This window comes from Aspergillus fumigatus, chromosome 5, assembly GCF_000002655.1.
Source record: "Aspergillus fumigatus Af293 chromosome 5, whole genome shotgun sequence".
Taxonomy (NCBI): Eukaryota; Fungi; Ascomycota; class Eurotiomycetes; order Eurotiales; family Aspergillaceae; genus Aspergillus; species Aspergillus fumigatus.
This window is the reverse complement of record NC_007198.1, coordinates 3,340,675-3,368,383: the sequence shown is the minus strand read 5'-3', so window position 1 is coordinate 3,368,383 and position 27,709 is coordinate 3,340,675. Positions and strand designations below refer to the sequence as shown.

Sequence of the window (27,709 nt, the reverse complement as noted above, 5' to 3'; positions counted from 1 at the left end):
CTCTCTCCGCAGCATCGCAGCCACTTATTAAAAGGGCCAATTTTTTGGGCGAAAAGAAAAAGTAAAAGTGAAAGTGAAAGTGAAAAGAAAAGAAACATGCTCCATAAAAAATTAAATACGGAAATCCACTAATTCAGATATCGCTGCCAAACGTCTTGATTATTGACTCCATCCCTGATATGTACGGATACAGTTTATAATGAAGGTTGGCTTGTTGGTCATATCAGCAGTGCTCTGGAGGCCCGTAAGTAGTCACTACTGGTGATAGTACAGAGCATGAGCCCTAGCTTCATGTATAGCTGCATCTATATTGAGGTTTGGGCAACGATCTCCATGTTCATTGTTGGTACCTATTCGTACCGAGTAATCCTATTCAACTAATAAAGGCTGACTTGATGCGTGTGTAACCATCGACCTGATCAAAAGGTGGCTGTTCTGGGTTATCTAGCCGCTTATCCGTAACAAGTTACATAGCAGTCACTTAGCACACATGGGCCTTGAACTTAACAAGGTGTTCTGCGAAGTCCTACATAGGCAGTTTCAGGGTGTTCCGGTTACTCTGTCTTTCTGGCTCCTTCTCTGTCTTCCTGGTTCCGGCCCTTCTCTAATCGTAAGGTTCCATTAAATTTTCTCCTTGAAATCCTATCCAATGAAAAACCCAGTCCCTTGTAGACCTTTCATGGGTCTAATCATCCCCGCCAGTGGTAAGGTATTGAGCATTTCCGTCTCCACCAACATGGCGGCACCATGGTTACCACCACTACCATGGCCGGTCCATGGGTCCAACTGTTCAGCACATCCAGAGGGTCCAGAAACCAAGCCGGCCTTCGGAAAAGGGCGGTGGAGGCTAAGGAAGAGAAAAATAAGAACTCTACACGAGTAGTACAAGTAGAGAAAGAATCCAATACTATGCACATGGGACCACGGAAAGGTAGTGGAGCCGCTGAGCTGAGGCATGGCCTCTGAATCATCACATCCTTCTAGATCCATCCCTTCCAGACCATCCTGCCTCCTCCGTTCCTTAGCCGACTTGCTTGTTCCATTTCCCCCCCCTCCTGTGAGACGCGGACCAAGTCACCTAGTTTGTTAGTGTCAACGTTGTGTCATTTCACGAATGAACATGTATCCGCCAATAGATTGTCAGCTATGGAGTCCCAACCTTTGGATCGTGGAGCTGGGGCGGACGGTAGATCGGATATGTAAGTTTATGCCACGAGTAACAAGTGACCCCATATTCATCACATAAAATAAAAAGAAAATTTATTTATTTTTCTATTTATTTATTAAATTCATTAATATATAACTATTTTCTAAGAAGGGAAAGTAATTTGATGCTATGGAGACAACGAAGATCTCTGGACTATCTGGCTAAAGTTACGGAGTACTACTTTACTACTTTACTATCTCCTCCTGCAATGACTACTCGGCTTGGTACCTTGCCATGAGCGCCCTGTGACCCCTTGTGTCATCTTTATATGACGAGTTCTCGATCTCTGACCTTTATTGTGCATCTTACTGCAGCCATCCATGGATTTCAATCTACCTCCATCTGTCATATAACCTACACTCTACTTGTTCCTCTTTCGCCATTATAACCGACACCTCTTTCTCTTTCAGTCAACAACTATCACAGCCACTCCTGGTTTGAATGATACTCACACCTTCTCTACCAATGGCCGACTGCTGGCAATCACAAGCCTCTGTAGCAGGCCCATACTGGATTTCCCCAGGCAACCAGCCATGTCTCCGAACATCGACGTTTCGCGACTTGATGTATGCTTTCCCCAGACCAAAGCACACCAGTCGGGTGATGAAGCCCCGGAGTGCTGGAAACAGTCCTTCCTCTGCTGCTAAGCGAAGGGCCACCACGTCGCACACTTCGCCAATGTACCGGCAACTGCCGCTGCAGTCTTATCAGGCTCAGATTCAAGCTGCTCTCGCCGCTTCCGCCATGCGCAGAACACGCCAACCGCGACCAATGAGTTGGCACCCGGCATCCATGCGATCAACAGGCTACTCTACCCCTCAGTACTTACCGTCCACAACTACGTCTGAGAACCTTGCTGGCTCAGGCTTATGCGCTTCGTCATCCAACACGGTCCCTGTCACCTACCAAGGCGAGGACATTCTACCTGTGTATCCCGCCTCAGATGCTGCGATGTTTTCTTCTTTGTCTGGCATGGAAGACCCGACAATTATGCAGCAACAGTATATCCTGCAAACGAACGGCTCGCAGGCCGAGCCGGTCACTTGGGACGCCAGTGTGTCTAGCTTATCCGCGATGGCTCTGCCCATGTCTGAAGGCTGGTCCTTCGATATGATGTCCATGAACAGCAGTATTCCTGGGGCGGATGTTGCGGGGTCGAATTACGAGAGCGCGCCGTCTTCTGGACCTCCAACTCCATTTCTCCCAATTCAGCAGTTTGATGAGCCGGAGGCGGTTGAGGAGAAGCCGGAGGACGAGCTTGTCGGGATGGGTCTGTACAGTCATCCTGACACGTCATTGAATGCGTCCTTGACCGGATTAAGTGGCAAGGGGTTGAAGCTGGAGGAGACTTTTACGCCATCACCGGACGACGAGGCTGAAAATCAGGACGCTGACGGAGAGGATGATGATTCGCAAGAGACCGCAGAGAAGCAAGCCAGCAACAGTGCCGATCTTCATCAACCGCAACTGGAGCTTCAGACACATGCGCAACCTGTGAAATCAGCACAGAATATGCTCAACAAGTCATTCTTTTTCGAGGACGATGGCGGACTAGACCAAGATGGAGATGGTGGGGTAACCACTCAGCAATTCTTCGGTCTGGAAAATCAGCCATGCATGAACTATGCATACGGGTGGATATGAAATTTGGAATCTGTTTCTTTGCTTTTTTCCTTCGACAAATCCTGTCTCTCCTTTGTCTTTTTCATACTTTTGTTTCATGGCATAGCGTGGAGTTTTGATTCTTATGAGAGGCACGAACCGTGATGAGGATACCCAACGGAAGGTACAATGATATGAATAGCTACAAGCATTAGATAGACAACTAGCAAATAGAAGAGCAACTTGCTGAGACTAAGATTTGTTTGGGCCGTGTAGTGATCTGATTTGTGACCTTGTAGCTTGATTTTATCCTTTCATTTCTTATGCCTCGTGTTGTTCTAAGAGGGCTTGAGACGAGAGCGGTCGACTCTCTTGATCAGTTGAACGCTCCCTCATTTCTGGGCAATAGAGGCATCGATAATCTTCATGACCTTTTAACCTGATATTTTGTTGAATGTGACGTTTATTCATTCACAGTATCAGAGTCCCGCTTAAAAGAATCATCTAGCTTCTGGCATTGCCTTAAAACAGTTTTCTTGTGTTGAGTCTTCGTTGGGAATTCATGGCTAACATAGAATCTGTTGGATTAACACGAAAGCAACAATTTCCTAAAATACCTAGCTATTGAGTTCTTCCCAAAGGCTAGAGCAACTGTTGACATTTCGCAGAACGGACGGAGTACTTTAGTTGGACTGTGGGATAAGGAACAAGTCTGGGAACACTCGGAGGGAAAAACAATTGCCCGATATAAAAATCCCATCGATCAGATACAGTGGACAAACAATAGAACAAGACTCACGAGGGAATTACGGATACTTTTTCACTAAAGATCCAGGGAGTAAAATGGCAAAAGTATTCTTTACACCGTGGAAGGATCATTTGCAATTACTCACTGTCCGGAATCAATTCTACCCTCCGCCCGCCTATGATGGGCCCGACTTGCGCTCAAATGCCTGCGCTACGGTACGTAATTTGGACATTACGCTTGAATATCATGATTAACGGCCCCAAGGTTGCAGTCTGGAAGCTTCGTGGCAACCTCCCTCATCCGGTTGAGGCTACCGCCTTATTAACGGACGCGATTCTTCACGACGATGCGCAGAAAAATTCCATATTCTCGATTCGAGCCACCTACTCGGCTGCTTTTTGTCGGTGAGTCCCTTTTTATTCATTTGTGATTCAAACGGCATCTCTAACGATCTATCAGATTCGTAACAGGTCTCGTTGACTCGAAACTCCATGGCCAGAGGAAGACCATGTTTCAACGAGCGATTGACCTCGGGCTCCCAGCATCGTTTGTTGAGCTGCGTCATGAGGCGACCCATAGAGAGCTACCGTCTCTTGTGGTATTGCGCAATGCGACGCAACGCTCATTAGAGTGGCTCTGGGACTATTACTGGGCCAAGACAGACTCTGATGTTGCGCTTGCATCAGGAAGGCCTGCCTCTGCGGTCTCTAGCGGTGCCGAAAATGGCAATGTAGAAGAAATCAGGAGCGTCATCAGAACCGCCCTCGAGCATCCAGCGAACCAGGGCGACCTCTCAGAGCCACCACGGAAGAAGAGGAAGTCAGATCAGCAATCGTCTTTCCTTGCCGAGCAGCTGGGAGCGATATGTAAGGCGTCTAGCAGGAGTCCTCACTCACTTTCTCGAGTCCTCATTGAGGATGCCATAATTGTACCAAAGGGACGAAAGTAAGTCTGCCATGATATGCAACGCTATTGCCTATCCCTAGCTAAACATATCTTTACAAGACTTGGCGATTCCATGGATGAAGCATTCACCAAGTGGGACAGATCACTACAGAGTGTAGCGGCAGGTCACCCTGCATTTTTACCAGCTCTAACCGAGGAATTGGTCAATGAACTGGCATTCACGAGACGACCGAATACGAAGAATGATCCCCAATGCGAGGCGATTTATATGTGGCTGGACCACATTTTGAACTCAGCAGAGTGGAGTACAGCTCGGCAATCCCTTTCTCTCGGATACATCCTCAGTGTCTGTGAACAAAATTCCAATCACTGGCTAGATCTGCTCAGAGGCGCTATTCGCTCGGAGGATAATCGCTTGCCCTCTATTGCTAGAGATCAGAGCAACGCCCCATCACGATCACAGAAGAAATCTAAAAGTACGACATATGACCAGCCCACCGAAGATAATCTACAAGGGCTGCAGAAATTCGGGTGGGAAAGGTTAGACACTTGGGACAACAGACCAATAGGGATAATTCGACTGGAGCATGGAGCGAAGTGAGCGACTATCTATAAACCATGATCTCCATCTCGCACGACTCACCCATATCGGGAAGAGATCCTTTCTTTTTATTTGCATGATTCAGATCAAGGAACGCTTCATATTATTGTCATTCTGAGACAATCGACCGATGTATATATATTTCCAAATACGGCCTAGCGCCAACCACATGACCCAAGCTACTATGAGGTAATGCTCCGAGTAGCCTTCATCCATCGAGATGCCGCCTATTAGTAAATGGTCTCAGTTATCACCCCGCATTTTCTCTCTCTATCGCTTTCGTCAATGAACTTCTTCAGATCGATTAGACCGTACTGTGGATCTCGATACTCAAAGGCACATCACGTCAGAACCATGCATGTGCAGTCAATTCCTATATGTAAGTTGATTGTACGCAGTGTTCAGTCTTGAACCTTGATTGATTCAGTGTTGGTTACCCGCGCAAATTTTGACGCTCACACCACTATACAGGGACGGGGAAGGGCAATAACTATGCCTATCTTGTGACGGATGAGCCGACAAAAGAGTCCGTCATCATCGACCCGGCTAATCCGCCAGAGTATGTTGCTCCTCAAAGTGGCTTGTGGAATCAACTCTGATGTTCTGCTAGAGTGGCTCCAGAGCTTGATGCTCAGATCAAGGCCGGAAAAATCAAACTCTCAGCCATTGTCAACACGCATCAGTATGCCTCGGACATCCAATCGCTAAGGGAGACCCAGTATTAACGTGCGCTTCCAGTCACTGGGATCATGCTGGCGGCAACAATGAGATGGTGAGCTAGCGAGCTATTTCATGACTTATTCTGACTAAGGCATACAGCTGAAACATTTTGGAAAACTCCCGGTCATTGGAGGAAGGAACTGCCAATCAGTCACACAGACTCCTGCACATGGGGAGACATTTAAGATTGGCGAGCGCATCTCCGTCAAAGCACTACACACCCCCTGCCATACTCAGGATAGTATCTGTTATTATATGCAGGACGGAGACGAAAAGGTGGTGTTTACAGGTGACACCTTATTCATTGCAGGTGAGACTTCCATTCTCTGGTGTATTCGAATGAATCTCACATTGGCAGGATGTGGTCGCTTTTTCGAGGGAAATGCTCAAGAGATGCACAAGGCGTTGAATGAGACTCTTGCCTCGCTACCTGATGACACCAGAGTCTACGTAAGCCGCTAAGAGTCCAGTTCTCATTGATGCAGAGACTGATCCGTATAGCCCGGCCATGAGTACACCAGGAGCAATGTCAAGTTCTGTCTTACTGTATCTCAATCAGAACCGATTAAGAAGCTAGAAGCATACGCAAATCAGCATCAACAGACCCAGGGAAAGTTTACCATCGGAGACGAGAAGGTAAGGAGTCCATCGCCGTTTGATCGCTCTAGCTGACGAAGTTGCATAGCTGCACAATGTGTTCATGAGAGTCAATGTAAGTAGATTTAAACGACTCATACTCTATTCATACTTTTGCCTGACTGTTCATAGGATCCTGAAATTCAGAAGAAGACCGGAAAGACAGATCCGGTGGAGGTGATGGCCGCTTTAAGAGAGATGAAGAATGCTATGTGAACAAGTGATATAGGAAATAACTTTGGATACACCATCTGACACATTGTTTGAAGTCTGCGTCAACATGACTATACTCATATTCGCTTCTGTGAAAGATGAGATTCAAAATTTATTGATGAGTTCCATGATGAGAATCCTCTTCGTTAAATGATACCGTAAGCCTTGTGCAGGGGAGTCATGGTAGCCAAGTGGGAAAGGCAATAGTGTCTTTTGTCGCATCCCAACTATTCCATTTCATCCATCGGCATCCCATATTCGGCATCCCATCTGCCATTTACCCTGATGTGAACGACGATTCCAGTTATCTTTTCACGGATTTCATTCGATTTACTCTAACCTTGACTGATTTTTACCAGTTATCGAGAAGCATTCAGCCAGCACATGGCACACAATGGTCCCCCGAAGCGCAGTTATGCCAGATTTACTACCATGAAGACTGCTACCAGCGCCAACGAAGGCCCACATTTCGCTGTCCCCAGCGCCGATGTAGTCGAAGCTACAGGCGCAAAGAACACCTTACTCTGCACTCTGCGAGCCACAATCAATCGCCAGCAGGCGACTGTCCGTTTTGTGATAAAGTCTTCTCCACATCCCTACGAGCTGCTCTCGTCTGTTGATGACGCTGATTGACACTTGCCTTCGCAAAAACGTGTTCTTCTACCCAGAGATCTTGGCCCAGTTCAACCGCGACTCCGTCCCGGATGCCTTCATCTGGGTTGGCATCGAGGAAGTCAAGCGGTTTGCATTCGCTCTTCACAAAGTTTGCAGGTCGTGTCATACCCAATGCAACGACGGCCTGCGTAATAGCCTTCACCAGGACCAGAGAGGGAGAAGTCTTCTCACCCTGGCAGACTTGCAGTTTTCACTGCCTGACGGCGATGAGCTCTGGAATACCACCTCGGATCTCGCGGCTCGGCTAGCAGAAGACGAGTCCCTTTATCATGGCAATATCAACCCCGAAACCAATTGGATTTCTCACTCATAAGGCTGTTGCAGAGGCACGATACGACATTTGATTGGTTATAGCCGCGTCCATGCAGTCAGGTACTCTCGGGTAGATCGACTACCTTTTAGCTTCGTGATCTCCGCACAGAAGTAGGAAGCGTTGATGGATCCATGTCAAGAGCACGGCTATGTAGTCAATTAGCAACGCTAAATTCCAGAGGTGTATCGTTTCTCTTCAGTGATGTGGTGAAGCTGGGAATATCGCGAGTGTGGTCTGGTCCGCAATCATCATGACGTCAATTATGGACAAAAGCCCTGTTTTCTACGGAGTAGACACCCGAAGCATGCGACCTGTAGTTAAACCGGGACAACGATTTTCGTTCTAAGATCATATCTCCCAGCTCAATCTTTGCGAATGCAAACTTGTATCGCACAACAATGTCTTGTCATCAACACATTCCCAGAGACCAAGATGGGATCCCTGGCTCGCCTCTCAGCACCAAAAGCCGTGTCCTGGAAGGCGGCGCCAGCATGGTTCAAGATTTCACGTCTGTCAAACAAATTTGCGCCCATCTGAACGCATTCCACGTTTATGCGTCAGATCCGACAAGAGCCGTGGAAGCGAACCATTATTGTACACATGTTACAGAAGGTCTTGATAGCTCCCTTCCTTCTGCAAGAGAAAGACAGCTGATCTCAAAACGCAGATCTCAGGCAGTGTCTGATATACGACTCCACCAAGCAGAATGCCCGGTTGATCGGCGTTGAGTATATGATTTCGCCGCGCTTATTCGAGACCCTCCCGTCCGAGGAACGCAAACTATGGCACACGCATGAATTCGAGGTCAAAAGCGGCATGTTGATTATGCCTGCTCCAGCTGGAGTGCCGAAGCCTGCTTGGGAAGCAGCGGAAACATCAGAGATGAGGGAGGTCATTCTGCTGTACGGAAAGACGTATCATTTTTGGCAAGCGGACAGGGGCGATCCCCTTCCCTTGGGCGCTCCACAGCTCATGGCTAGCTTCACATCTGAAGACAAAGTCAAGCTCGTTCAACCGAAGGGTCTCGATGGGTTACTTGCGGGGAGGGACGAGGCGTTTGGGGTTGATTATAAGGTTAAGGCAGAGAAGAGGAAAGATATTGAGCCGCCCAACCTGAGTCCTGGTAAGCATTTTGGGGCATGTTTGAGAAGCTGTATAATTGCTGACAACTGTCACAGATGCCGACACCATGGTGTAGAATAGTTAAAACCAAACTGGATCACCGAGAGATAGGACTGGATGAGAGACGATACATGCGCAGCATGGTGACTTGGGCATGCATGGCTGGTTACCGAGCAGGATATCCGGAGGGCCTTCAAGCATTTACGGCCACGCAGCAAAATCTCCTTGAATGGATTCCTAATACGGAGTACTATCAAGAGCATTGGTCTCATCATATGAAGAGAAGGGGAACGAAGGGCCCAAAAAAATATCATTACCAGACACTATCTCATATCTAATTGTCTCCCACCCACGCAATCCAGCATCCCAGTCCCATAGTTAAATGGGGTCAAAGCTAAGACAGCGTTCGGGGATATCTCGCCACTTTGTGGTCAGCCGAGACGTATCATGTTCATCTTGCTTCTCTGTCCACACTCGCGCGTCCTGGTGTTGTATTTCGGAAACGGCGAGCTCTAGCAATTTAGAAGCTGTGTTGATAGGAATAGAATCTAGTTATTGTGCTTGTTGGAATTCCCGATATAATCAGATCATTGAATTGTCGCTGATTGCAATTGGCAGCTGAGATCCTTGCACAATCGAAAACACATTGTACGCCTCCATTAACGCAACATGGATCCTTTGAAGATGGAAATCATGAAGACCTTCAAGCGAAGATCAACTGAGCCAACCCATACCAGACATGATGGTAGTGGAGTTAATCAGCCTCAATTTCTCGCACCCAAAGAGAGGGAACAAAAGTAGAATGAAGCCGCAAGTGCGAAGAATTTTTAAACGAAGACAGTAACACGTGACTTCACTCGGCCGTTCCGCCTCTCCGCCTACAAGCAGTTAACATAGTCTAGCTCCAATCAGCTCACTAGGAACAAGACATCCAGATAATCCAGATATGCTCTGACCATACCAATGGAACGATTATTCCGCTCAGCGCTGAGAAACGCAACCCCCGGTGCCGTCTTCCGCCTCACTCTCGACGGCCTGGGCCTATTCTGCGCATGCACGCTGGTCTGGGAACACCTGATCACGGTGCAGCTCAGCGAAGGACCCTCGATGTACCCGACATTCAATCCGCGGGGCGATTACCTGATGATATCGCGGGTGCACAAGTATGGGCGGGGAATTGAAGTAGGGGATGTGGTTCGGTTCTACCATCCGACGTTCCTGGGCGTCAATGGTGCGAAGAGAGTGTTGGGGATGCCGGGGGATTTTGTCTGCAGGGATCTGCCGTTCAGTACGGAGGTGGGCACGAGTCGGGAGATGATACAGGTAGGGGTTTGATGCGGGGGGTGTTCTGGTGACTGGGAGTTTGCTAATTGAATGCTGTGCTTAGGTACCCGAAGGCCATGTGTATCTCGGCGGGGACAACCTGCCCTGGTCGAGAGACTCGAGGAATTATGGACCTATTCCTATGGGATTGATCAACGGGAAAATTATCGCTCGTGTTTGGCCGCCGTCGAAGATGCAATGGGTGGAGAATACACTGCAGCCCGCTCAGTTGGACGAGGAATAGACCGGGTTACCACGGTCACTATTGGATTTGCTTTGCGGCGCATTGTTGGAGCAAAGGTAGGAGTTCGGAGTTGGTCAAACTTGTGTACATATTCATACATGTCGGTTGTACAATACAGATCTATCACCTGAAAGCTGTAACGGACAGGAAGGAAGCGCAAAAAGGATACATTAGCAGATCACCGGAAGGTGGAAGGATTCCTCCTCTTATAAGGCAGAGGCTCAACTCTCTTCCGGCGCAGTTCTACGTCGGCATCAGGGAAGCCAATCTCTCTCATGACTTCCAGCATGTTCTCGTCCCATTGGGTTCTGAACAGGTGCGCCCCAATGGCCTTGAGGTGATATCTGGTCTGCAGTGTCCGAAGAAGGACATCACGGCTCGTCTCCATGCCCTTGACCAGAGAAAAGTTCAAAGGAGCCGAGTCCTTTTGCTCCATGATGAAGATGGAGAGTCGGTGGTAGGGGCTGCCCTTCTGAGCGACCGGGGGAAGCCAGGGAAGAACCACCTGCGAATCTGCTGACAGGTTGGCAAGATCAACCTTGGTGGAAGTAGCGGAGATAGGCACGTTCACAGCAAGGTAGTGCATCTTGTAGTCGAATCCGTCCTTCTCGACATTGGGGACATCCGGGTCGACAACGGCAATCGTCACGAGCTTCTCACCAGCCTCAAATAGCTGTATATTGAGCTTGGGGGGCGTCGAGCTGACCCTAGAGTTGACGAACTCTCCGGGTTGGATAGTATGTCTACCGAAGTAGAGCTTGGTGTCCACAACAGGGTCGCAGTGAGGCAGAACATCCGGAATGACCTTCATTTGGGTAATTCTCTGCACCAAGATCTTGCGACGGTACTCTCTCCACTTCCGATCGGCCAGGAAGCGGTAAATAGGCTTGGTCATGTCGCCTAGGGATGCAGTTCAAGGTTAGTTGCATATGGCTGCTTGAAAGAGAATGGTATTCCTTCTTTAACTCACTCGTACCTTGCCCATCTTCGAATTTCTTCTTAACGATAGGATCATTGATATCGGCAAGGATCTTGAGACGCTCAAGTTCCAGTTCCATTGCCCGCAATTTTGACTTCTGCACTTGCTCGCCGCCGGCCTCTTCCGTAGGGATAGCCTGGAGCCTCGCAATTTTCTCCCGCATGGCCGTAATCTTCTTGATCTTTTCCTCGCGATCTGCGAGTAATACCTTCCGGGCTTCTTGGAAGCATTGATAGGGCAGTTGCTCAAAGGGGATGTTGGCAGAGCTCTGCAGTGCCGCTCGACGACGGCGGGATCCAATGGGTGCAACACCTTGCTTCAGCAGTTTCCTTTCCAATCGCGGACTTGTCACGAGAGCCGGATCGGGGTTTTTGTAGAAGGGTTGGCTTTGGGTCTCGGTCTGAACTTCTTCGCGAGCCAGAGCGGTCGACTGAAAGGTCCGCGTCGACTGCAACTGGAGGCCGGGTAAACCTCTAGTACAAGTTTTCTGGATGCATTGAATCAATGGCCTCGAGGCCCGCTCACAAGCAGCCATTGTTGGCTGAATTATCTGATGGATGCGGTGGAGGAAAGGTGGTCGTTGTGTTGTCGGGGCAGAGATGGTCGAGGGTCGGACGGAACTCTTTTTTTCAGTCCGGCACAGCCAAGCCTCACCCAACTAGCGCGGACCACCGCAAACCCCCGGATTGAACTTTTGCTTCCTCTGCCCTGGCTCGATAACACAAGCAATATAGGGCATCAAACTGCAAAATGGCTGGAATTGACGCTCTTCGAGCTCTCAGATGGCTTTCGCGAAGCTCAAGTGGCCTGTTGACAGGCGCTGAAGCCACAACGGTATAACTTGTGTCTTGATGAATCGCAAGGAGCATTTCACAATTCGCATACTGACATACGTCTTCACTTTAGAAGCGATGCCTGGCAACACCTCTTTCGAGATCAATGACAACAGAGGCCCAGCATACGACCGATTTCCTCACAAGAGAGTCTGTGACCGGTCCCCGGCCCGTATGGGATACACCCGCCAAAGCCACCACCTACTCTTTTCCATCAATGGAGCCCCTGCGTGTCGTCGAGTATCCTCGAAACCATCTTTTAATGCCTCTACGAAAAGACATTCTCCACCGAGCTGTCGTCTATGAAGGTGACATGACCCGGCAAGGTACAGCAAGCACAAAGTGGAGAGACGACGTTCATGGCAGCGGTAAAAAGCTCTACGCGCAAAAGGGCACCGGTCGGGCGCGTGTTGGCGACAAAAAGTCTCCAATTCGACGAGGAGGAGGTGTCGCTTTTGGTCCTCACCCTCGCGACTTTGCTACAAGTCTTCCCAGGAAGATCTACGACCAGGCTTGGCGGATAGCCCTGAGTTACCGGTACAAGCGAGGCCAGCTGATTATCATCGACAACGAAATTTCGATTCCCGAGGGTGCCACACCGCACCTTATCAAGGAGATCTTCAAGGTCAACTGCTGGGGCCGCGAATTTGGACGCTCAACATTAATCACAGACCAGCTGAATGAAGGCTTGTTTGAGACGGTACGTGAGGTGGGAGAGCACGCAAAGATCCTGAACCGCAAGGACGTGGACGTCAAGGATCTCCTGGAGACAGGAAGACTGGTCATTGAAAAGCAGGCGCTGGACCGCATTCTGTCTCAACATTCAAGGGACTTGGTTAACAAGCCTGCCACGGCTGTGTATTAATGCAATAAGTTTGGCTTGGGCTATCTACGGTTTTGATTGTATTAAAACAATGGTATCCTGTGTATAAATAGATTGAACATGAAATGCGTATCTTTGAGCCACTGCCATTAACAGTAATTGTGACTGAGGTTTCTTACCTGGGTTCCATGTCAATCTGCTACTGGGTCTCCTCAAGATTTACACTTAATTACTGGTCAGGCGCTACCAAGCAGATCCATTACTCAATTGAATGTTCAAACCCCCGTTGTGCAGCGAATTCCGTTGTCGAACCGCTCGTAACCGCGGAATTGGGGATGTGCTCGGCAGCAAAACCGTCCATCTTGTCCAGCTGCCGGCGGAGGAAAATCAAACAGCGCGAAAAACTCCGAGGTCAAGCGTCCATCCAAAGCGGAGAAACGACTTTCTTTCCCGAGTCATAAGCACTAACTTTCTCCATTTTCATTCATTGTCGCTTTCTCCTCAACGACGGACTGTCGTCTGCCTAGATGTTACTTCGACGCAGTTTCTGCCGCTTACCAACGCCGGCGAGCTGGATCTCGCGGGTTTCATCACCAATGCCTCTCCGCGCCAAAGTGACGAATCCAGCTTTCGGGGCTGCTGCGAAGGTATGCTTTATAGCTTGAGTCTGTTTGCGGTGTATAGTTCTAAATTAGGTGTATAGATGTCGACTGCCCCCGAACTCCCCAAAGAACTCCCCGGAGACGAACCCGACGATGTCCTATTCAGCTCCCTTTACGGTGTACGATTGATTGAGCTCAACCGCCCCAAGAAGCTCAATTCGTTGAACGGGTCGATGGCACGGAAGATTCTCCCTCGATTGAAGGTTAGCGACTCGGATCCTGCAGTGTGTGATAATGTCTTGGTTGCTAAGCCGGTGGAATAGGAATGGGAAAAATCCCAGCTCGCGAACATTGTCATGCTTTCCGGTGCTGGTACAAAAGCTCTCTGCGCGGGAGGTGACGTCGCTTCTTTGGCTCTACAGAACGAACAAGGCCCAGAAGGGCAGCAAAAGTCGACCGATTTCTTCGGCCTCGAATACCGTCTGGACCATATTATCGCTACTTACACAAAGCCATTCATCTCGGTGATGGATGGAATCACGATGGGCGGCGGCGTCGGTCTCAGTGTTCATGCCCCCTTCCGCATTGCGACTGAGCGTACTGTGTTCGCCATGCCGGAAACCACCATCGGATTCTTCCCGGACGTTGGTGGCTCGTTCTTCCTTCCCCGTCTCGACGGCGAGATTGGCACGTATCTGGCACTCACCTCGGAGCGTCTCAACGGCGTGCAGGCGCTCTACGCCGGTATTGCGACACACTACTTCCACTCCAGTGTTTTGAGCAACCTGACAGCTCGTCTGGCAGAACTGGTCTTTAGGGACCACGCGTCGCTTGCCGAGCGCTTGGACCTGGTTAACAAGACCATGGCCGAGTTTTCCGTCGGCCTTCCGCCGGTGGAACAGGAGCCTATCCAACTTGCCGGTAGCCTGAGGAGCGCCATCGATCGCTGCTTCAAGCACAATACCGTCGAGGAGATCTTCAGGGCTCTCGAGCAGGAGACCGTGCACAAGGAATGGGCTCAGAAGACACTAGAGACCCTTTCTTCTCGCTCGCCCACATCGCTCAAGGTGACTCTGCGGCAGATGCGCGTGGGCAAGAAATGGTCCATTTCCGAGACCTTCCAGCGGGAGTACCAGATTGCGGCTCAGTTCATGAAACACCCCGACTTCGTTGAGGGCGTCAAAGCCCGTCTGATGTCGAAGCCCCCTCGCCAAGCTACATGGCAGCCCGCTACCCTGGAGGAAGTCACCAATGATGCTGTGGATGCCTTCTTCAAGCTTCCCGCGGACAAGTCCCGGCTCACACTCTTCAACAAGACCGACTACAAGCAGTACCCTCACGCCTACGGCCTTCCCAGCGAGGCGGAGATTGAGAAGTTTGTCCGTGACAGCTCAGAATCCGCCAGCAAGACAGTGGCCGATTTCGTGGAGAAGTGGGGTCACAAGGAGGGGGTCAGAGAGAAGGTTGCAGAGGTTTTGGCTCGACGAACAGTGCAGACTCCAGAGGGTCTGCGATGGGAGTAATTCAAGAAGTGCAAAATCCAAATGATTAATTCTATGTGAGCTTGTGCATATGGCTGTATCTTCATTCACGTGTATTCTTAAATTCAATGGTACTAGACTCAATTCGGTCCTATTGCATCTACTGTATGGGTGTCGCGAGGAGTCGGATCCTAAGTACAACAATTCGAAGAATTGTATACACATGCTAGAACGAGAGAATCCAAACATCTCCTAACCTCCTATTCGACTCATCCAACCCTCCCTGCACAACAATCGCATTCTCACCGAGCACATCAGCAGCAAACCACCCACGAGCACATGGCGCCTCGCCTTGCGCATCTACCCTCCTCCAAGACCGCTCCTGCACATCAAACACCCACACATCATCCAGCATCTTCCCTGCCCCCTGGTGGCCCAACGCGCTGGGATCCCTCTCCCCGAAAAGCGTCACCAGCGCGACCTTCTCCCCAGTCCGAACAGGAAGCAGCGCGCTGACACTCCGCGCCTCAGGCCCACTAACCCCATCCGCCACAAACCCATAAGACGACCACACGTTCTCACCAGGAGAATACACGTCCACACTCCCGCCTTGCTCCATCTTCCCATCGAATCCATTCATCCGGTACAGTGCCCCGTCCGCAAACGCAATCGAGGTACCCCCGCGCGGAGGGTCTGGGGCAGCCGCCAGCGGAGTCCATTCCCTGGTAGAGAGACGGAAGGCCCAGAGGTCGGAGAGACGGCCGGTTTCCGGGCAGCCTGCGTGCAGGTAGAGCGTGTCGATGCCGTCGCTCGTCATGCAGTGGTAGCTGCGTGGTGGAGGGTGGATTTCCGAGGTGGGCGTGATGAGTCTCCAGGATGAGGTCTGGGGGGTAAATTCCCAGACTGCCCCGGCTTCGTCGATGGGGGACATGGCGAGCCCGCCGCGGCCGGAGAAGAGGTAGATCTTCTTGTCGAGGGTGGTGGACGCGGATCCCACGCGCGGGGCGGGGACCTGCGATGTTGACGGTTTGGCGATGGTTGATATTGAGTCTGAGCAGGTTGTCAGTGTTCGTTTCTCTATTGTTTTACAGATGCTACTATCTTACTTGTGCTGTCCAGGGCGATGGTATGGACGTCGTTATCGCGGGGTTCGCGGGGTCGAAGCTCTCCTCCGAAAACGTGGGCCACGTTGTCAACCACAGCGAGTACCTGGGATGACCGTTGAAGAATCTCTGCGTCCAGGATCTTGGTCCATTTTCCGGTGACTTGGGTTGCTGCCATTTTGGTTTCTTGGAACTGTCTGCGGAGTGTACAAGGGCCTGGAGCGTTTGGAGTCTTGCATATGGGGGGCTTTTGATCGTCAGTGAGTACCTTGGGAGTAGCCTCGCTGACAAACTTTGCCTCCTGATTACGATCTATTAATGCCTCGATATCGAGGGATAAATGGATTCTACATTAGTTTTTGCATCTAAAAGAGTAGCTTAATTAGCAAGCACCCGGTTTTGGAAAGACATGCGATCTATGACTGTCCCATGCCACGGCCAATTTCTGTATAAACCAACTTCCCCACAAGCTTTCATTCAAAACCTGCATAATATGAAGAGAAGCTAGCAGAGTAGAGACTGTAGGAGGCACTGTTTAAAGAAGGCAGAAATACTCAACAAGGGCCAAATTCGACTGCATCGTTGAGAGAATCAGCTAACTAGACCAGCGGAAGCCGCGTCATGTTGTTTTCGCCAATGTGACAATGATTCTCAGGATTTTATCCATAGGCAAGGTGGCAGATGGTACATGGGTTCGTCTAAGCCTTGAGAAACTGTGAACGATGCTTGTCCTTGGTTTCTATTGATATACTGATCCAAAAGAATCTAATGAAATGGTGGTGATATACAATGGAGACTCGGTATCCTGGTCCTGTCAGAAGTGCATTAATACAGTCTCCACCTTAGCCGTTTGCTAGCAGTAGAGTGCCAATCAGGCAATATGAGCATGGAAATCTTCGTGTCTTCCTCAATACTCCGTAGCAACCCACACATGAAAGTCGGTAGTAGAACGGCCATGTCTATCGTCATCGTTGTAGTCGCAACATCATCTGGCCTTCCAGCTTGAACTACCTCTCCCTCGATATCGGGTTTGTACTAGGGCTATAATTCGGTGACCGTGCCCTTGACAACGTACGTTCCCCAAATATATGTCCCAAGCAGCACTGAATCTGCTCCAAGATATACGTGCGCCTTAAAGACCACGAAAACCACGAAGCACGAAGGACGACCAGAATTTCGCGTTCCAATGATGGTGCCTGGTGGCCTCTTAGTCCCATTGGGTCTTTTCATCTATGGATGGCCAGCTAAGCGAAGACCCATTGAATAGTATATTCGCATTCGGATTGATCATCTCCTTCCAGTGTGCGCCGTGCTGCGTGCTTCCTGCAAGTCACTGATCCGACAACATGTTCACACACTCCTACACGAACCTGGAGATTCTCTTTGTCAAAGACTCGGAGAAGGCGGAGTCACATATCTATCGCACTCTGCAGCTGGCGGGACAGCCGTTTGTAACAACTTGGTCGAAAAGGGGTATTTGTCACCTGTGAGCAGAGCGCAGAAAGCCGTCCGGCCTGACAGCACTCCTTGGGAATTACTGAGAAGCGAGTAATGGTTTACTGCAGAGAAGCTTCGACGAGTTCTCGAAGTTGGCGGGTTTGAGGATGGAAACACTCAAATCCAGACCTGGACAGTCTGCGTTCTCGTCAACCATAACGAAAGGTTGGAGCAAAGAAGACCGAGCAAAGTTTCCTGCTGCGTTCCGTGCAAACTTGAGTGACGTTGAGAAGTCAAATGCGAGCATTGAGATAGTCTCGCAGTCGCAAGAATAGATATAACATGCCAAGGTATGTAGTTAATCGTTGCTCAGTTCAGCACTGAAAGCAAATTGGTCTGGATTTTTTTATTATGTAAGGTGCCAGCAACTTCGTTTACTACCGTAATCAACTGATCTTGTAATGCCTCGTATTCGAGTAGAATGTGATTAGATATCTAGGGCCACCAACATAAGCAAATTCGATCTGGACTGTGGCCGAATACGAGACCACAGGAGTGGAAATAAGTAAATAAAGAGTCGGCCCACCACGACAGAGAAGAAAGGATCATCAAGGTAAAGCATCGTGCAAGCCATTCTATCGTTCCTCCATTCCGACATATTTTCCAGCCTCGCATAATGGATCCTTCTGCTTTAGACCTCCTGATCTGCTCCACTTGCGGCGTCCAGTATGATACCACGTCCGGGTTGAAATCCTGCAAGATCTGCGATGATCCACGACAATATGTTCCTCCATCGGGGTAGTTCTCGCCTCCCTTTCACCGTTGCAGATCCGTAGCGAGGAAATTTTTGTACTAATCAAGAAATAGACAATCCTGGGCAACACTGCGCTCTCTTCAAGCGTCACCTGTAAAGTATCGCAATGTCTTCACCACTGACCCGGAGAATCCCAACCTCATCAGCATCCAAACCGCCCCAAAATTCGCCATTGGTCAACGAGCATTTCTCTGCCTTGATGGATCTGGCTTCGGCAATATTCTTTGGGACTGTATTACATATCTCGATGACGAAACGATCCGGCATATTAATTCTCTAGGAGGAATACGGGCCATTGTCATCTCGCACCCGCACTACTTTTCCACCAGCATCCAGTGGGCGGATGCTTTCAACTGTGATTTATACATCTCTGCTGAAGATGAAGAATGGGTCGCCAATAGAGGCGACGGACATGGGTTGAAGCTGTGGAAGGGGAAGAGACTTTTTCTTCCCAGCCAAGCGCTCGATTCAGCTCAAAGCTCTGACTTTGTCGCCATCAAGACAGGAGGTCATTTCCCGGGTAGTTCAGTTCTGTGGTGGAAATCAGCGAAGAAACTGCTCATTGCAGATACCATTATGATTGTTCCCAGTGGACTTTACCGTGTGGACCGGCCCCCTGGTACTGTCTCTTATTCGTTCATGTGGTCCTATCCCAACTATGTAAGTGTCCATTGTCCTGAAACTGTCAATAGGCTAATCAGGTAGATTCCGCTTCCCCCGGATGATGTGCATGGTATCTGGAAAGCCATCGAGGATATTGATTTTGAGGACACGCATGGCGCCTTTACTGGGCAGGATGCTAGGGGCAACAGTAAGTCAAGGATTTTCGAAAGCGCAAAGATTATCATCAGGGCCTTGGGGTATCCAGATCATCCTATCTTTCAGGAATAAAAGAAAGCGAAAGATGCCGAATCCGCACTCAGCTTCTGGAGGCGAAGTTGTACATAGCCTAGGTTGTCCAAACACAATGTAAGAAAAGACCTACTAAATGATCCACATATTCTGTCTGCATGAGTGCCACAGTGCAGCTATCGCAGTACAAGAAACTTATATTCCTTTGTCCTATTAGTGAGGGATACTAGGCACAGTGAATGACTCTGGTGTAAATGCACGGCTGAATTTGCTCTGGGAATAAATAGTGACCTATCCTTGGAATATCCATCCTGACTAGAGACCATATGTACTGCTGCCTGGCAATATTAGCACCCAAGCAGCATTGAACCTTTGGAAATCCAATGTACGCCTGAGTCAAACATTATGCAAAGCAAACCTGGGCACAGCGCTATCTTATCATATCTACCACTCATCAGGTCATGTTGCGTGCACTACTAAATAATCGTTGGATACCAACAACTCTAAGAAATCTGCGACGCAGTGAACAACTCACCCAGCCGAGGGAGTAACAAGGCTGGGAGAGGGCCTTTTAGGTGCTGCAAGGCTGATGTATCATGCCCTTGTTCCTTTAAAATGCGGCCTCCTGACTTCCAACTTTCTCTTTTCTTCCACATTGCCACTTGTCTGCTTTCCATCTCTCGTATTATAAGATAATTTCGAAATAAACCATGATGTGTGATATTGCAGATGTGAGGAAACGGTATGAGAGTGTATGTATTATTGAGGATAACAAAGATAGGATCATTAAGGTATGGTTCGTTGGCTTTGCAGAGACACCTGAAAAGGCTTATCAGATAACTTACGAAGCCGATATATAGGATCTCGTCGCCATAAGCGAAAACCTTACAGAAAAACTCCGGGATAAGAGGGACGAGATTGATAATAACAAGCGGCTTATAGCCTTATTAAAGGAAGACCTTAGGAACCATGAGAATATGCGCCGTGATCAAGTGGGTCATTCACTTATCTTGTTCAACCCAGAGCTCTCGGTGGCTGACATCTTTGCTCTAGGCTAAGTTGAGTTTTGTTTCCGTTTTGGTTGATGGAGATGGTATGAATGTATGCCACCTCATTTCTGATATATCTTGATGCTCAGTATTTGACCGATTCCACTTCATCCAGTTTCATGGAAGTCTCGTCAAAGATGGGAAGCATGGCGGCTTGGAAGCTGCACGGCTCCTGATCCAGGCTGTCCAAGACCATATTCACAAAGTTGACCCAGAAGCACCGCCAAATATCAGCTGCAAGATCCGTGTGTTTGCCAATATTGAAGGGCTGACGGAGGCCTATCGCAATAACAACATTCTCAGTGTTGAGGAAAGCTTGACCTCGTTTATTCAGGGGTTCAACCAGGAGAATGCATTATGTGATTTTGTGGATGCAGGAAATGGAAAGGAATGCGCTGATGTTAAGTTACGAGGTCAGTCCTTGAGCCCAAGAAGTATATACCAACCTAACCGACCTCAATCTTCAGCATGTTTTGAGCAGGATATCATCGATGTACACTGCCGAAGGATTATCTTCTGCGCCTCCGCGGACAACAGCCATGCGCGTGTTCTCAGTCCACACCGAGGATCGAAACGCATCTCGCTCGTCAAAGGGCCCCCTTTCGCCCAAGAGATGGGGGAATTAGCAGCGGGATTCACAACCGACTCTTTTGAGAATGTGTTCATGGCGAATAAGCTGAAGACCACCAGAAGAGTGTCCTTTGGTGCTCCAAATACCACCGCTACACCCCCAAGGACACATACCCCTAACTACGCGGCAGCAGCGAAGGCAACTCCTCCGACGCAAACATCATCAGTGGTCGTGAGCGCTCCAGCAAATGGAGTAAGCAAACTAAGGCTGCCAATATATTTAAACAACAGAGGCCAACGGGTGGATATTCCCTTGCGATACACGTCCAAGGAAAATATGGAGAGGCTGAAGCGCATGAAACTGTGTAACCAGTTTCATCTTTCCGGTTCATGCACCTTTGGCAACAACTGTGCACACAAGCATGGCCCATCCCTCACTGACACGGAGATAACCGATCTGATGTATATTGCCAGATCATCCGTCTGTCCCAATGGGATCTTCTGTCGTGACAAAACCTGCGTCTGTGGACATCGTTGCATGCAGAAGAGTTGCTCTGGTCATGGTCGTAGATTTCCCGAAAGCATGCACGGAGTTGATACACATATTGTCAACAGTATCGCCCCTTCCTAAGACTAGATGGCAACGCATCTTGAGATTGACTACAAACCACAACGGTGTGAAACTCAATTAGTTACAGGTTACACCAGCTCGAGGAATTGATCCAATTTTATACTCCTACACGAAAGCTCCAAAAGCGATACTGGTAATGGTTCTAGAAGGACTTGCAACCCCATTCCCCCCCGGCCATTGAGCAGCTACCCCCGTATTTGATTCCTTTCCATCCCACTCCAGGGGAGACGATGGAGAGGTGTTGGTCAAGCGGACATCCCAAGATCAAAATAGCCCATGTACTTGCAAACTGCAATGAATCGGTATGGTTTCCATATTGCAGGACTTCTCCATCTAAACTTGAACTAAGAGCACTGCTTTGACTCTGCTGGGGCTGGTGATAGCAGACCGATCAGTATGTACACACAGCTACTCTATTCTGCCTGCTAAATTACTCTCTTTGGCTCGTGCTCCATGGTTCCAGTAGAAAACGAAAAGCTACTATAGGTACCGCTTCGGTGCGACTGGGGAGTATCATGATTTCTACAGCATATAGGGTTTCGTTGTTCCAGTATATTCTGTACTAGAGTACCTAGTTAATGCCCGAAGATCAAAGTCTCAAGGCACAGCTCTTCCCGGAGTGGAATGATGATTGCTCTGGGTGTTGACTTGTGAATTTCCATGGATCTAACCTCTCAATGACTCGGCTCATACCTGACGCTCACCATCTTGATTCAAGTACATGGGAAATATTCCAGCGCATTGTGGTTTCCCCCCCCTAAACAAGTGACGTCTGCTGTACTCCACGCGCTCTTTCCCTATTCTTTCTTTGCGACCACGTCTTGTGTCGTTTCCCCGTACTTTCTCATCTTCCATCAACCATCCTCCATATATCTTTCCCCCATCTTCTCGTCTCTGATAATCCATCCATTATTGTCGTCTTCGTGAGAAACCCCTCTGTGTCTCTCTGTTTCGGTATCCCCCTACCATGGAGTCTGCCAGGGTGCTGGTCGAAAGGCCAGTCCCTCACTTGAATCAAAGTCGTGGCACTACGAGCCCCTCTGTCTCAGGAGAGGCTATCTCAGCTCGGTTTCTACATGAGTGGATTGGCTTTCCCAGGCAGATGCTGACATTGTGCAACACGTTGAGCCTCGATGTCAATGTACCTGTGACCGACGACTCCGACATGAATGAGCACTACCATGTTGGCAATGAGTTGGGACTCACTGGAAGATTCAACAAATACGTCTGCGACCCAGTCGCCAAGGTCCTCTCCGTGACGGAGCACGCTCACCTTACCTTTGGGGATTTTCAAGCAGCTGTCCACACGCAATGTAGCGACGTACCTGACGTTGTCGTGCTTTCTGTGCCGAAATTAGACGTCATAGCCGTCGGGGAACTCAAACCGGTTTGGACGGTTTTACTAGAGGAATATCCAGTCAATGAAGGCCCGGCGAATATAGTCCCGATGCAGCCGCATTTTGGTAGCATGAACCCTACAGAAATACATGCTCACTGGCTGATGTATCTAGGCCAATTGGTATCCTACATGCGGAACAACCGACTGAAATACGGCTTCCTGTCGACCTATCGCAGCACCGTGTTTGTTCGCAGGACTGGCGATTTTCGATTCGAGTTGTCTCTGCCCATCGATGAACAAGCAACGAACCCATCCCTCCGCCAGTGTTTCGTTGCGGTTTGTCTTCTCGCTTCTCAGGACGGCATATACACAGAGGCACCGGACTTCAATCCCGCCCGCGTGAGTGCCACCTAATATTTCGGCTAGTTATGGCCCTGAAAATCTGCATTTGGCAAGCTAATTACTTTCTCGCTGGCAGTTGAAAATCCCTTTTGAACCATTCGTTCAACTCTCCATACGACCATCTCCCTTTCGTAATGAAGTGGCCACGAAAACTAACACTCCACGAGAAGCCATGGGATCTGAGTCGATCCTCTTCGGAGGCAAAGATGGAGTGGCCCAGGAATGGGTCAATTGCCATCGGCTAATCAAAGGATCTCATATCAAGGCACTCTATGAGGTTACCTGGAACGGTCAGGCCGCTATTGCGAAATGTTGGTCAAACGCACGTCACCAAGGGTACGAGCACTTCATCTAGCACTCATGTCGACAGAACCGCTGACCGTTATTCCAGATACGTCCACGAGGTCAGCACGTACGAAAGGTTGTACCAGTTGAGGCCAGCGGGCTTCGAGTTTTTCGCCCCTCTTCAAACTCACGGAAAAATCGTCTGCTCCTCGATCTTCCCCAAAGGACACATCATGATTATCAAGAAAGTCCAAGGCGAGCCCTTGGACCGTCAGTGGGACCTCCTCTCTTCGGATCACCGGGACTATATACGCACGACTATCTACAAGGCCGTCGAGGTGTTGAGACGCATCGGGTACATATCAGTTGATTCGGGAAAACACAATGTTCTTTACTCACCAGACACCCGGACTGTAACCATGGTGGATTTCGAGCTGATGCAGAAGTGCGATCAGAGCACGATGAGCGCGGAGCTCCCAGAGATGCATGCTATCTTCGGAAAGCCTCTCACATCCGGTTCTCAGCACCATCTGGGTGGTTAATTCTCGGTCTGTGGTCTCACCGTCCTGCGTAGTTTCCGTATCTTTCTGGGATGAGTGAGCAGCATCCTCTTTCGACCACCGGTCTGCAGGAGTTGCGTTGGCAAGGGGCGATTATTTGCTACGGTTTATTTACGTGGGATGCCTTTCTCAGATGCCTTTGCTCCTTGATACACCGTTTGCATACTATATAAGCCTATGATGGTACTATAGGTGATACTATTATAGATACTGCTCCTACACCTGTAAACCTAGCTAAAGAGCTGGCTACACTAGTCCTGTATGGTGATAGAGTCCTGATTAATATAAGCTGGAGAGCTGCCTATCCAGAACCACCTATTCAAACTACCAAGCTCTTAGAGCAAACCGTCAGTCTGCATTAGCCCGCTACCACCGCCTGGTTCCCCTGCATAAAGGGCCAAGATCCCTACAAGAGCGCTAAACCCAGATCCCCAAAGCCATGCCGCGGCTAAGCTTGAGTTGGAAATCAAGTTCTGTCCATATTCAGCGAGCTTGGTTTGCTTCTCGATAGTTTCGATCGGGGCAGACGAGATAGGTGAGATCTAAGCTGGTTGTATTTGAGAGAACAAGAGATTTATGTTGATCAAATAACTCGAGACATTTCTCTAGCTGCATACTGAGGGTGGGAAGGGAGTATAAGTATGAGTTAATGACCCCTACCAGGATATCCCGTCTGCTCGGGGCATCATGCTGGCCCACTTCCGGCGATGGGTGAGGTTCTATATGAATTTCTTGCACAAGTGTCCTAGCACATACGACCATAGGGTGTGGAAAACAGGGCTTCCCGTCCGCTCAGCCGTACTTAAGCCACACGCCGGCCGGTTAGTAGTTGGGTGGGTGACCACCAGCGAATCCCGGCTGTTGTATGTTTTTTGTTCACCGATTTTTGACCACTGTCAGTAGCAGGGGCCCCGTTGATGCTAACCTAGCCCAAGATCTCAATGCTAGTGTCATACATCGCAGCATCACGAAGACACGACGGCGAAACAATAGCGCCATGAGACGGAAGTGTTCGCATTGCCTCTCCACAATTGCTTCGGATGGCATAGTGGAGCGCGGAATTCCCCATTGTACGATAAGTTCACATCAACCTCGTGAGGAAGCTGCTCAGGTATGGCGCCAGCTGTTGGTTCTGGCGTTGGTAGAAGGATCTGCAGACGCTGCGGGCTGGTCCAACCAGATGTTTTGAACATTTGCATAGATTTGTGATTTGAATTCATGCTTGCGCCGGATATCTCACTTGAAACTTGCGATGCAAGATTGTTTGATAACAGAAACAGCTCCAGATGCAGACGACCCATGCGGTTGGATTGATGCCGCATAGCCTTGCAGAAAGAGTATGATGTTGGACCTTAAAGTCTTCTGGCATCAGTAGGCTGAGAGCCATGGCTATTCGGGAGATCCTTTTTATATTCGGAGGTTGGTTCCAGGGCATAATTGAGCCAAGTATTTGCATTAAATCCAGGTTCTCCTTGTGGAATTCCAATGCAGCCGCACAACCAGCTTCTCGTGGGGCTTCATTTACGTCCCCAGCAAGGCTTGGCGCTCTGCATCGTCCCCTTCACCCCGGAGGTTGTCGTTGTCACGAACAGCGGAGACTGCAGCAACCGCCAACCCAACCAGGAGCCCAGCGAAGAGAAAGGGCAAACCCATTTTCTCCCTCCCCAGGGTTAAACCAGCTCGGAATAAATCGGCCAGTAACGGGCCGGCCGCCAAAGCACCCACTGATTGCACCACGGCCACTGCTGCATAGAGCGTGCTTCGCTGGGCCGGGGTCACCAACTGGGTGGCAAGGCTGCGCGCGAAGACAATAAATCCCGCCCCAAGGGCTGAGATAACCAACCCCGCCACATACCATTCAGGGATGGCCGCGAGCGCAACCATGCCTAGACCGGCGGCCGAGAGAATGCCGCTCAGTTGAGCCATGCGCCGATCCTTTTGCATCGCCGAGAGGCTGGTAGTGGCCGTGAGAACGCCGGAGAGAGCAGGCATCAGGACGAGATAGACGGCCAGTGTGACCAGTCCGCGGACAGAGAGAAAGAGACTAGCCCTTGGGATTGTCCAGCCATACCGAGTCGACGAGTACTGAAGCAAGAGGGAGGTGGATTGGCGGCTGAGACTGGAAGCCAGAAACATGGCCAGAGCGAGGAAGATGTTTCTCTGTGTGATGAAGTTGATGGCCGAGAAGAGGACACGAAGCCGCGCGGCGAAGGAGGCGTCTGATCGGCCCTCCTCCACATCCTCCTCTTCTACGGTCCGGCACTGATTTCGTTCGAAAGAAGGCTCTGGCAATGTCTCGGGAAGCAAGAACGCCACCAGGGGGATCCCAGCAGCGAGGGTGAGAAGTCCCAGGACGAAAGGGAGCCATGGGGAACTCCACGCCATGAGCGCGCCGCCTAAGGGGATGGCAAGTAGTTCAGCGATCATCACCGCCGCGCTGAGTTGGAACAGCGCCGTAGCTCGATCCTTGTCGTGGAAAACATCGGCGACGATCACGCTAACGAGGGAGGAGACGACCAGGTCTCCACCCCCAAGGAGACGGAAGACGCCCGCGAGCCAAACCAGCCGGAGAGGTAGGATCTGCGGCCAGAAACCTACAGGTTGGGTTCAGTTCCAAGCAGCACAGCACCAAAAGATTCGCGAAACAAAACATACACACGAGACGAGTCCAGCTTTCTCCCAGAATTACACCAAGGAGGCCCAACAGTAAGCATGGCTTCCGTCCGATGCGGTCGGCCAGAACACCGTAGGGAATCGACAGAAGAATGCCTGTGTCCTCCCGGTATCAGTCACGCTGTCTTTCTTCTGGAGTTTTGTTGACATTGTCCAAATATACCCGGTAGAGCATCAAATGTATCCTTCCACCCATTGACAGCCGCCAATTCGCTCTGCACCGGAGCGATCTTACAGTCCCCTTGAGCAGTGTATTGTCGACAGATGATCTCTTCGAAGATCCTCGTTTGAGCAGGCACAGTGAGGTAGAACCCAAAGTCCACGAAGAAGAACACAATGGAGGAGATGGCAAGGATACGCCAGCAGTTAATGGTGTTATCCCCAGCGGCTTGGCTGATGGTCATTGTGCTGTCGTGTCAACAAACGGAAAGAGATTCGTCCCTAATTCGGGTCGTGTCGGATATCACGGCTCAAACGTGAGGCGAGTGAGAGTGAGTGTGTGGTGTATTTTACGGCCGTAGCTGGTGACTTGCGCATTTTCCGCTATCCCCAATCCGGGCAGAGGCTGTCACACCGTTGGGTGTCTCTAACTGTTGCTAGATTCTATGTACAAACAAGAGACTTTGGCATGCTCACATAGCTTCCTCAGTCATGGGGGAGGTCTGCTGTTAGCCGGTTGAATTGCAATGCCAGTCTCATAATTCCATTTCCACACTATGATCCACTAATTCTCCACGTCTCTGCTTTTCCCCCCAGACTGGCTGACCCAACCCATCAACCCATACGAGCCATACCTGACTAGATAAGCTACATAGATAGGTTCTAACCTACCTAATCGGTTTTAGGTCAACCTATAGTGTAAGAACACTGAGCCCCTAAACCTATATAGGTTAGGTTATAGGAGGTACTCCGTACTGATGATTAGCTGGATGGATTTGATGGAAAAGGCCCGAAAATGTTGGATTG

The 27,709-nt window shown here is 49.7% G+C and overlaps 13 protein-coding genes and 1 non-coding gene across 14 annotated transcripts; 11 read left to right on the top strand and 3 right to left on the bottom strand.

Moving 5' to 3' along the window:
* Nucleotides 1-1,067: 1,067 nt before the first annotated feature.
* Nucleotides 1,068-3,063, top strand: AFUA_5G12860 (uncharacterized protein). Its single transcript, XM_748274.2, has one exon. The coding sequence runs from the start codon at nucleotides 1,649-1,651 to the stop codon at nucleotides 2,849-2,851; it is 1,203 nt and encodes a 400-aa protein (XP_753367.2). The 5' UTR covers nucleotides 1,068-1,648; the 3' UTR covers nucleotides 2,852-3,063.
* Nucleotides 3,064-3,758: 695 nt separating this feature from the next.
* AFUA_5G12850 (rRNA-processing protein LAS1) lies at nucleotides 3,759-5,064 on the top strand (the record flags this gene model as incomplete). Its single annotated transcript, XM_748275.1, has 3 exons — nucleotides 3,759-3,961; nucleotides 4,017-4,423; nucleotides 4,544-5,064. The coding sequence occupies 3 exons, from the start codon at nucleotides 3,759-3,761 to the stop codon at nucleotides 5,062-5,064; spliced, it is 1,131 nt and encodes a 376-aa protein (XP_753368.1).
* A 354-nt stretch (nucleotides 5,065-5,418) lies between these two features.
* Nucleotides 5,419-6,636, top strand: AFUA_5G12840 (hydroxyacylglutathione hydrolase; the record flags this gene model as incomplete). Its single annotated transcript, XM_748276.1, has 8 exons — nucleotides 5,419-5,443; nucleotides 5,536-5,623; nucleotides 5,675-5,746; nucleotides 5,803-5,836; nucleotides 5,884-6,094; nucleotides 6,143-6,234; nucleotides 6,286-6,420; nucleotides 6,553-6,636. 8 exons carry the CDS (start codon nucleotides 5,419-5,421, stop codon nucleotides 6,634-6,636), a joined length of 741 nt encoding a protein of 246 aa, XP_753369.1.
* A 910-nt stretch (nucleotides 6,637-7,546) lies between these two features.
* On the top strand, nucleotides 7,547-9,518 carry AFUA_5G12830 (OBAP family protein). Its single transcript, XM_077804880.1, has 3 exons — nucleotides 7,547-8,233; nucleotides 8,289-8,744; nucleotides 8,800-9,518. The coding sequence occupies exons 1-3, from the start codon at nucleotides 8,020-8,022 to the stop codon at nucleotides 8,817-8,819; spliced, it is 690 nt and encodes a 229-aa protein (XP_077661016.1). The 5' UTR covers nucleotides 7,547-8,019; the 3' UTR covers nucleotides 8,820-9,518.
* Nucleotides 9,519-9,633: 115 nt separating this feature from the next.
* Nucleotides 9,634-10,310, top strand: AFUA_5G12820 (putative mitochondrial inner membrane protease subunit 1; the record flags this gene model as incomplete). Its single annotated transcript, XM_748278.2, has 2 exons — nucleotides 9,634-10,066; nucleotides 10,131-10,310. The coding sequence occupies exons 1-2, from the start codon at nucleotides 9,707-9,709 to the stop codon at nucleotides 10,308-10,310; spliced, it is 540 nt and encodes a 179-aa protein (XP_753371.1). The 5' UTR covers nucleotides 9,634-9,706.
* Nucleotides 10,311-10,488: 178 nt separating this feature from the next.
* Nucleotides 10,489-11,824, bottom strand: AFUA_5G12810 (mitochondrial 54S ribosomal protein mL38; the record flags this gene model as incomplete). Its single annotated transcript, XM_748279.1, has 2 exons — nucleotides 10,489-11,210; nucleotides 11,287-11,824. 2 exons carry the CDS (start codon nucleotides 11,822-11,824, stop codon nucleotides 10,489-10,491), a joined length of 1,260 nt encoding a protein of 419 aa, XP_753372.1.
* Nucleotides 11,825-11,944: 120 nt separating this feature from the next.
* On the top strand, nucleotides 11,945-13,087 carry AFUA_5G12800 (mitochondrial 54S ribosomal protein uL4m). The gene is made up of 2 exons (XM_748280.2): nucleotides 11,945-12,123; nucleotides 12,196-13,087. The coding sequence occupies exons 1-2, from the start codon at nucleotides 12,040-12,042 to the stop codon at nucleotides 12,985-12,987; spliced, it is 876 nt and encodes a 291-aa protein (XP_753373.2). The 5' UTR covers nucleotides 11,945-12,039; the 3' UTR covers nucleotides 12,988-13,087.
* Nucleotides 13,088-13,216: 129 nt separating this feature from the next.
* On the top strand, nucleotides 13,217-15,070 carry AFUA_5G12790 (mitochondrial 37S ribosomal mS47 domain-containing protein; the record flags this gene model as incomplete). The annotated part of the gene is made up of 3 exons (XM_748281.1): nucleotides 13,217-13,621; nucleotides 13,649-13,810; nucleotides 13,871-15,070. The coding sequence occupies 3 exons, from the start codon at nucleotides 13,217-13,219 to the stop codon at nucleotides 15,068-15,070; spliced, it is 1,767 nt and encodes a 588-aa protein (XP_753374.1).
* A 184-nt stretch (nucleotides 15,071-15,254) lies between these two features.
* AFUA_5G12780 (Kelch repeat protein) lies at nucleotides 15,255-18,004 on the bottom strand (the record flags this gene model as incomplete). The annotated part of the gene is made up of 2 exons (XM_748282.2): nucleotides 16,135-18,004; nucleotides 15,255-16,078 (listed from the first exon to the last, which is right to left on the bottom strand). Exons 1-2 carry the CDS (start codon nucleotides 16,307-16,309, stop codon nucleotides 15,255-15,257), a joined length of 999 nt encoding a protein of 332 aa, XP_753375.1. The 5' UTR covers nucleotides 16,310-18,004.
* Nucleotides 18,005-18,052: 48 nt separating this feature from the next.
* AFUA_5G12770 (metallo-beta-lactamase family protein) lies at nucleotides 18,053-19,379 on the top strand. The gene is made up of 3 exons (XM_748283.2): nucleotides 18,053-18,366; nucleotides 18,436-19,042; nucleotides 19,088-19,379. The coding sequence occupies exons 1-3, from the start codon at nucleotides 18,245-18,247 to the stop codon at nucleotides 19,271-19,273; spliced, it is 915 nt and encodes a 304-aa protein (XP_753376.1). The 5' UTR covers nucleotides 18,053-18,244; the 3' UTR covers nucleotides 19,274-19,379.
* Nucleotides 19,380-19,729: 350 nt separating this feature from the next.
* Nucleotides 19,730-21,677, top strand: AFUA_5G12760 (CCCH zinc finger DNA binding protein). The gene is made up of 5 exons (XM_748284.3): nucleotides 19,730-20,025; nucleotides 20,095-20,226; nucleotides 20,288-20,335; nucleotides 20,399-20,696; nucleotides 20,751-21,677. Exons 1-5 carry the CDS (start codon nucleotides 19,945-19,947, stop codon nucleotides 21,482-21,484), a joined length of 1,293 nt encoding a protein of 430 aa, XP_753377.3. The 5' UTR covers nucleotides 19,730-19,944; the 3' UTR covers nucleotides 21,485-21,677.
* Nucleotides 21,678-22,185: 508 nt separating this feature from the next.
* Nucleotides 22,186-24,829, top strand: AFUA_5G12750 (uncharacterized protein). Its single transcript, XM_077804879.1, has 4 exons — nucleotides 22,186-22,947; nucleotides 22,996-23,222; nucleotides 23,302-23,561; nucleotides 23,617-24,829. The coding sequence occupies exons 1-4, from the start codon at nucleotides 22,452-22,454 to the stop codon at nucleotides 24,050-24,052; spliced, it is 1,419 nt and encodes a 472-aa protein (XP_077661015.1). The 5' UTR covers nucleotides 22,186-22,451; the 3' UTR covers nucleotides 24,053-24,829.
* AFUA_5G12745 lies at nucleotides 24,825-24,940 on the top strand. The gene has a single exon (XR_013344518.1). It is a non-coding gene; the product is annotated as a ribosomal RNA (ribosomal RNA).
* Nucleotides 24,917-27,704, bottom strand: AFUA_5G12740 (uncharacterized protein). The gene is made up of 3 exons (XM_077804878.1): nucleotides 26,907-27,704; nucleotides 26,726-26,839; nucleotides 24,917-26,664 (listed from the first exon to the last, which is right to left on the bottom strand). Exons 1-3 carry the CDS (start codon nucleotides 27,145-27,147, stop codon nucleotides 25,592-25,594), a joined length of 1,428 nt encoding a protein of 475 aa, XP_077661014.1. The 5' UTR covers nucleotides 27,148-27,704; the 3' UTR covers nucleotides 24,917-25,591.
* Between the last annotated feature and the right edge of the window lie 5 nt (nucleotides 27,705-27,709).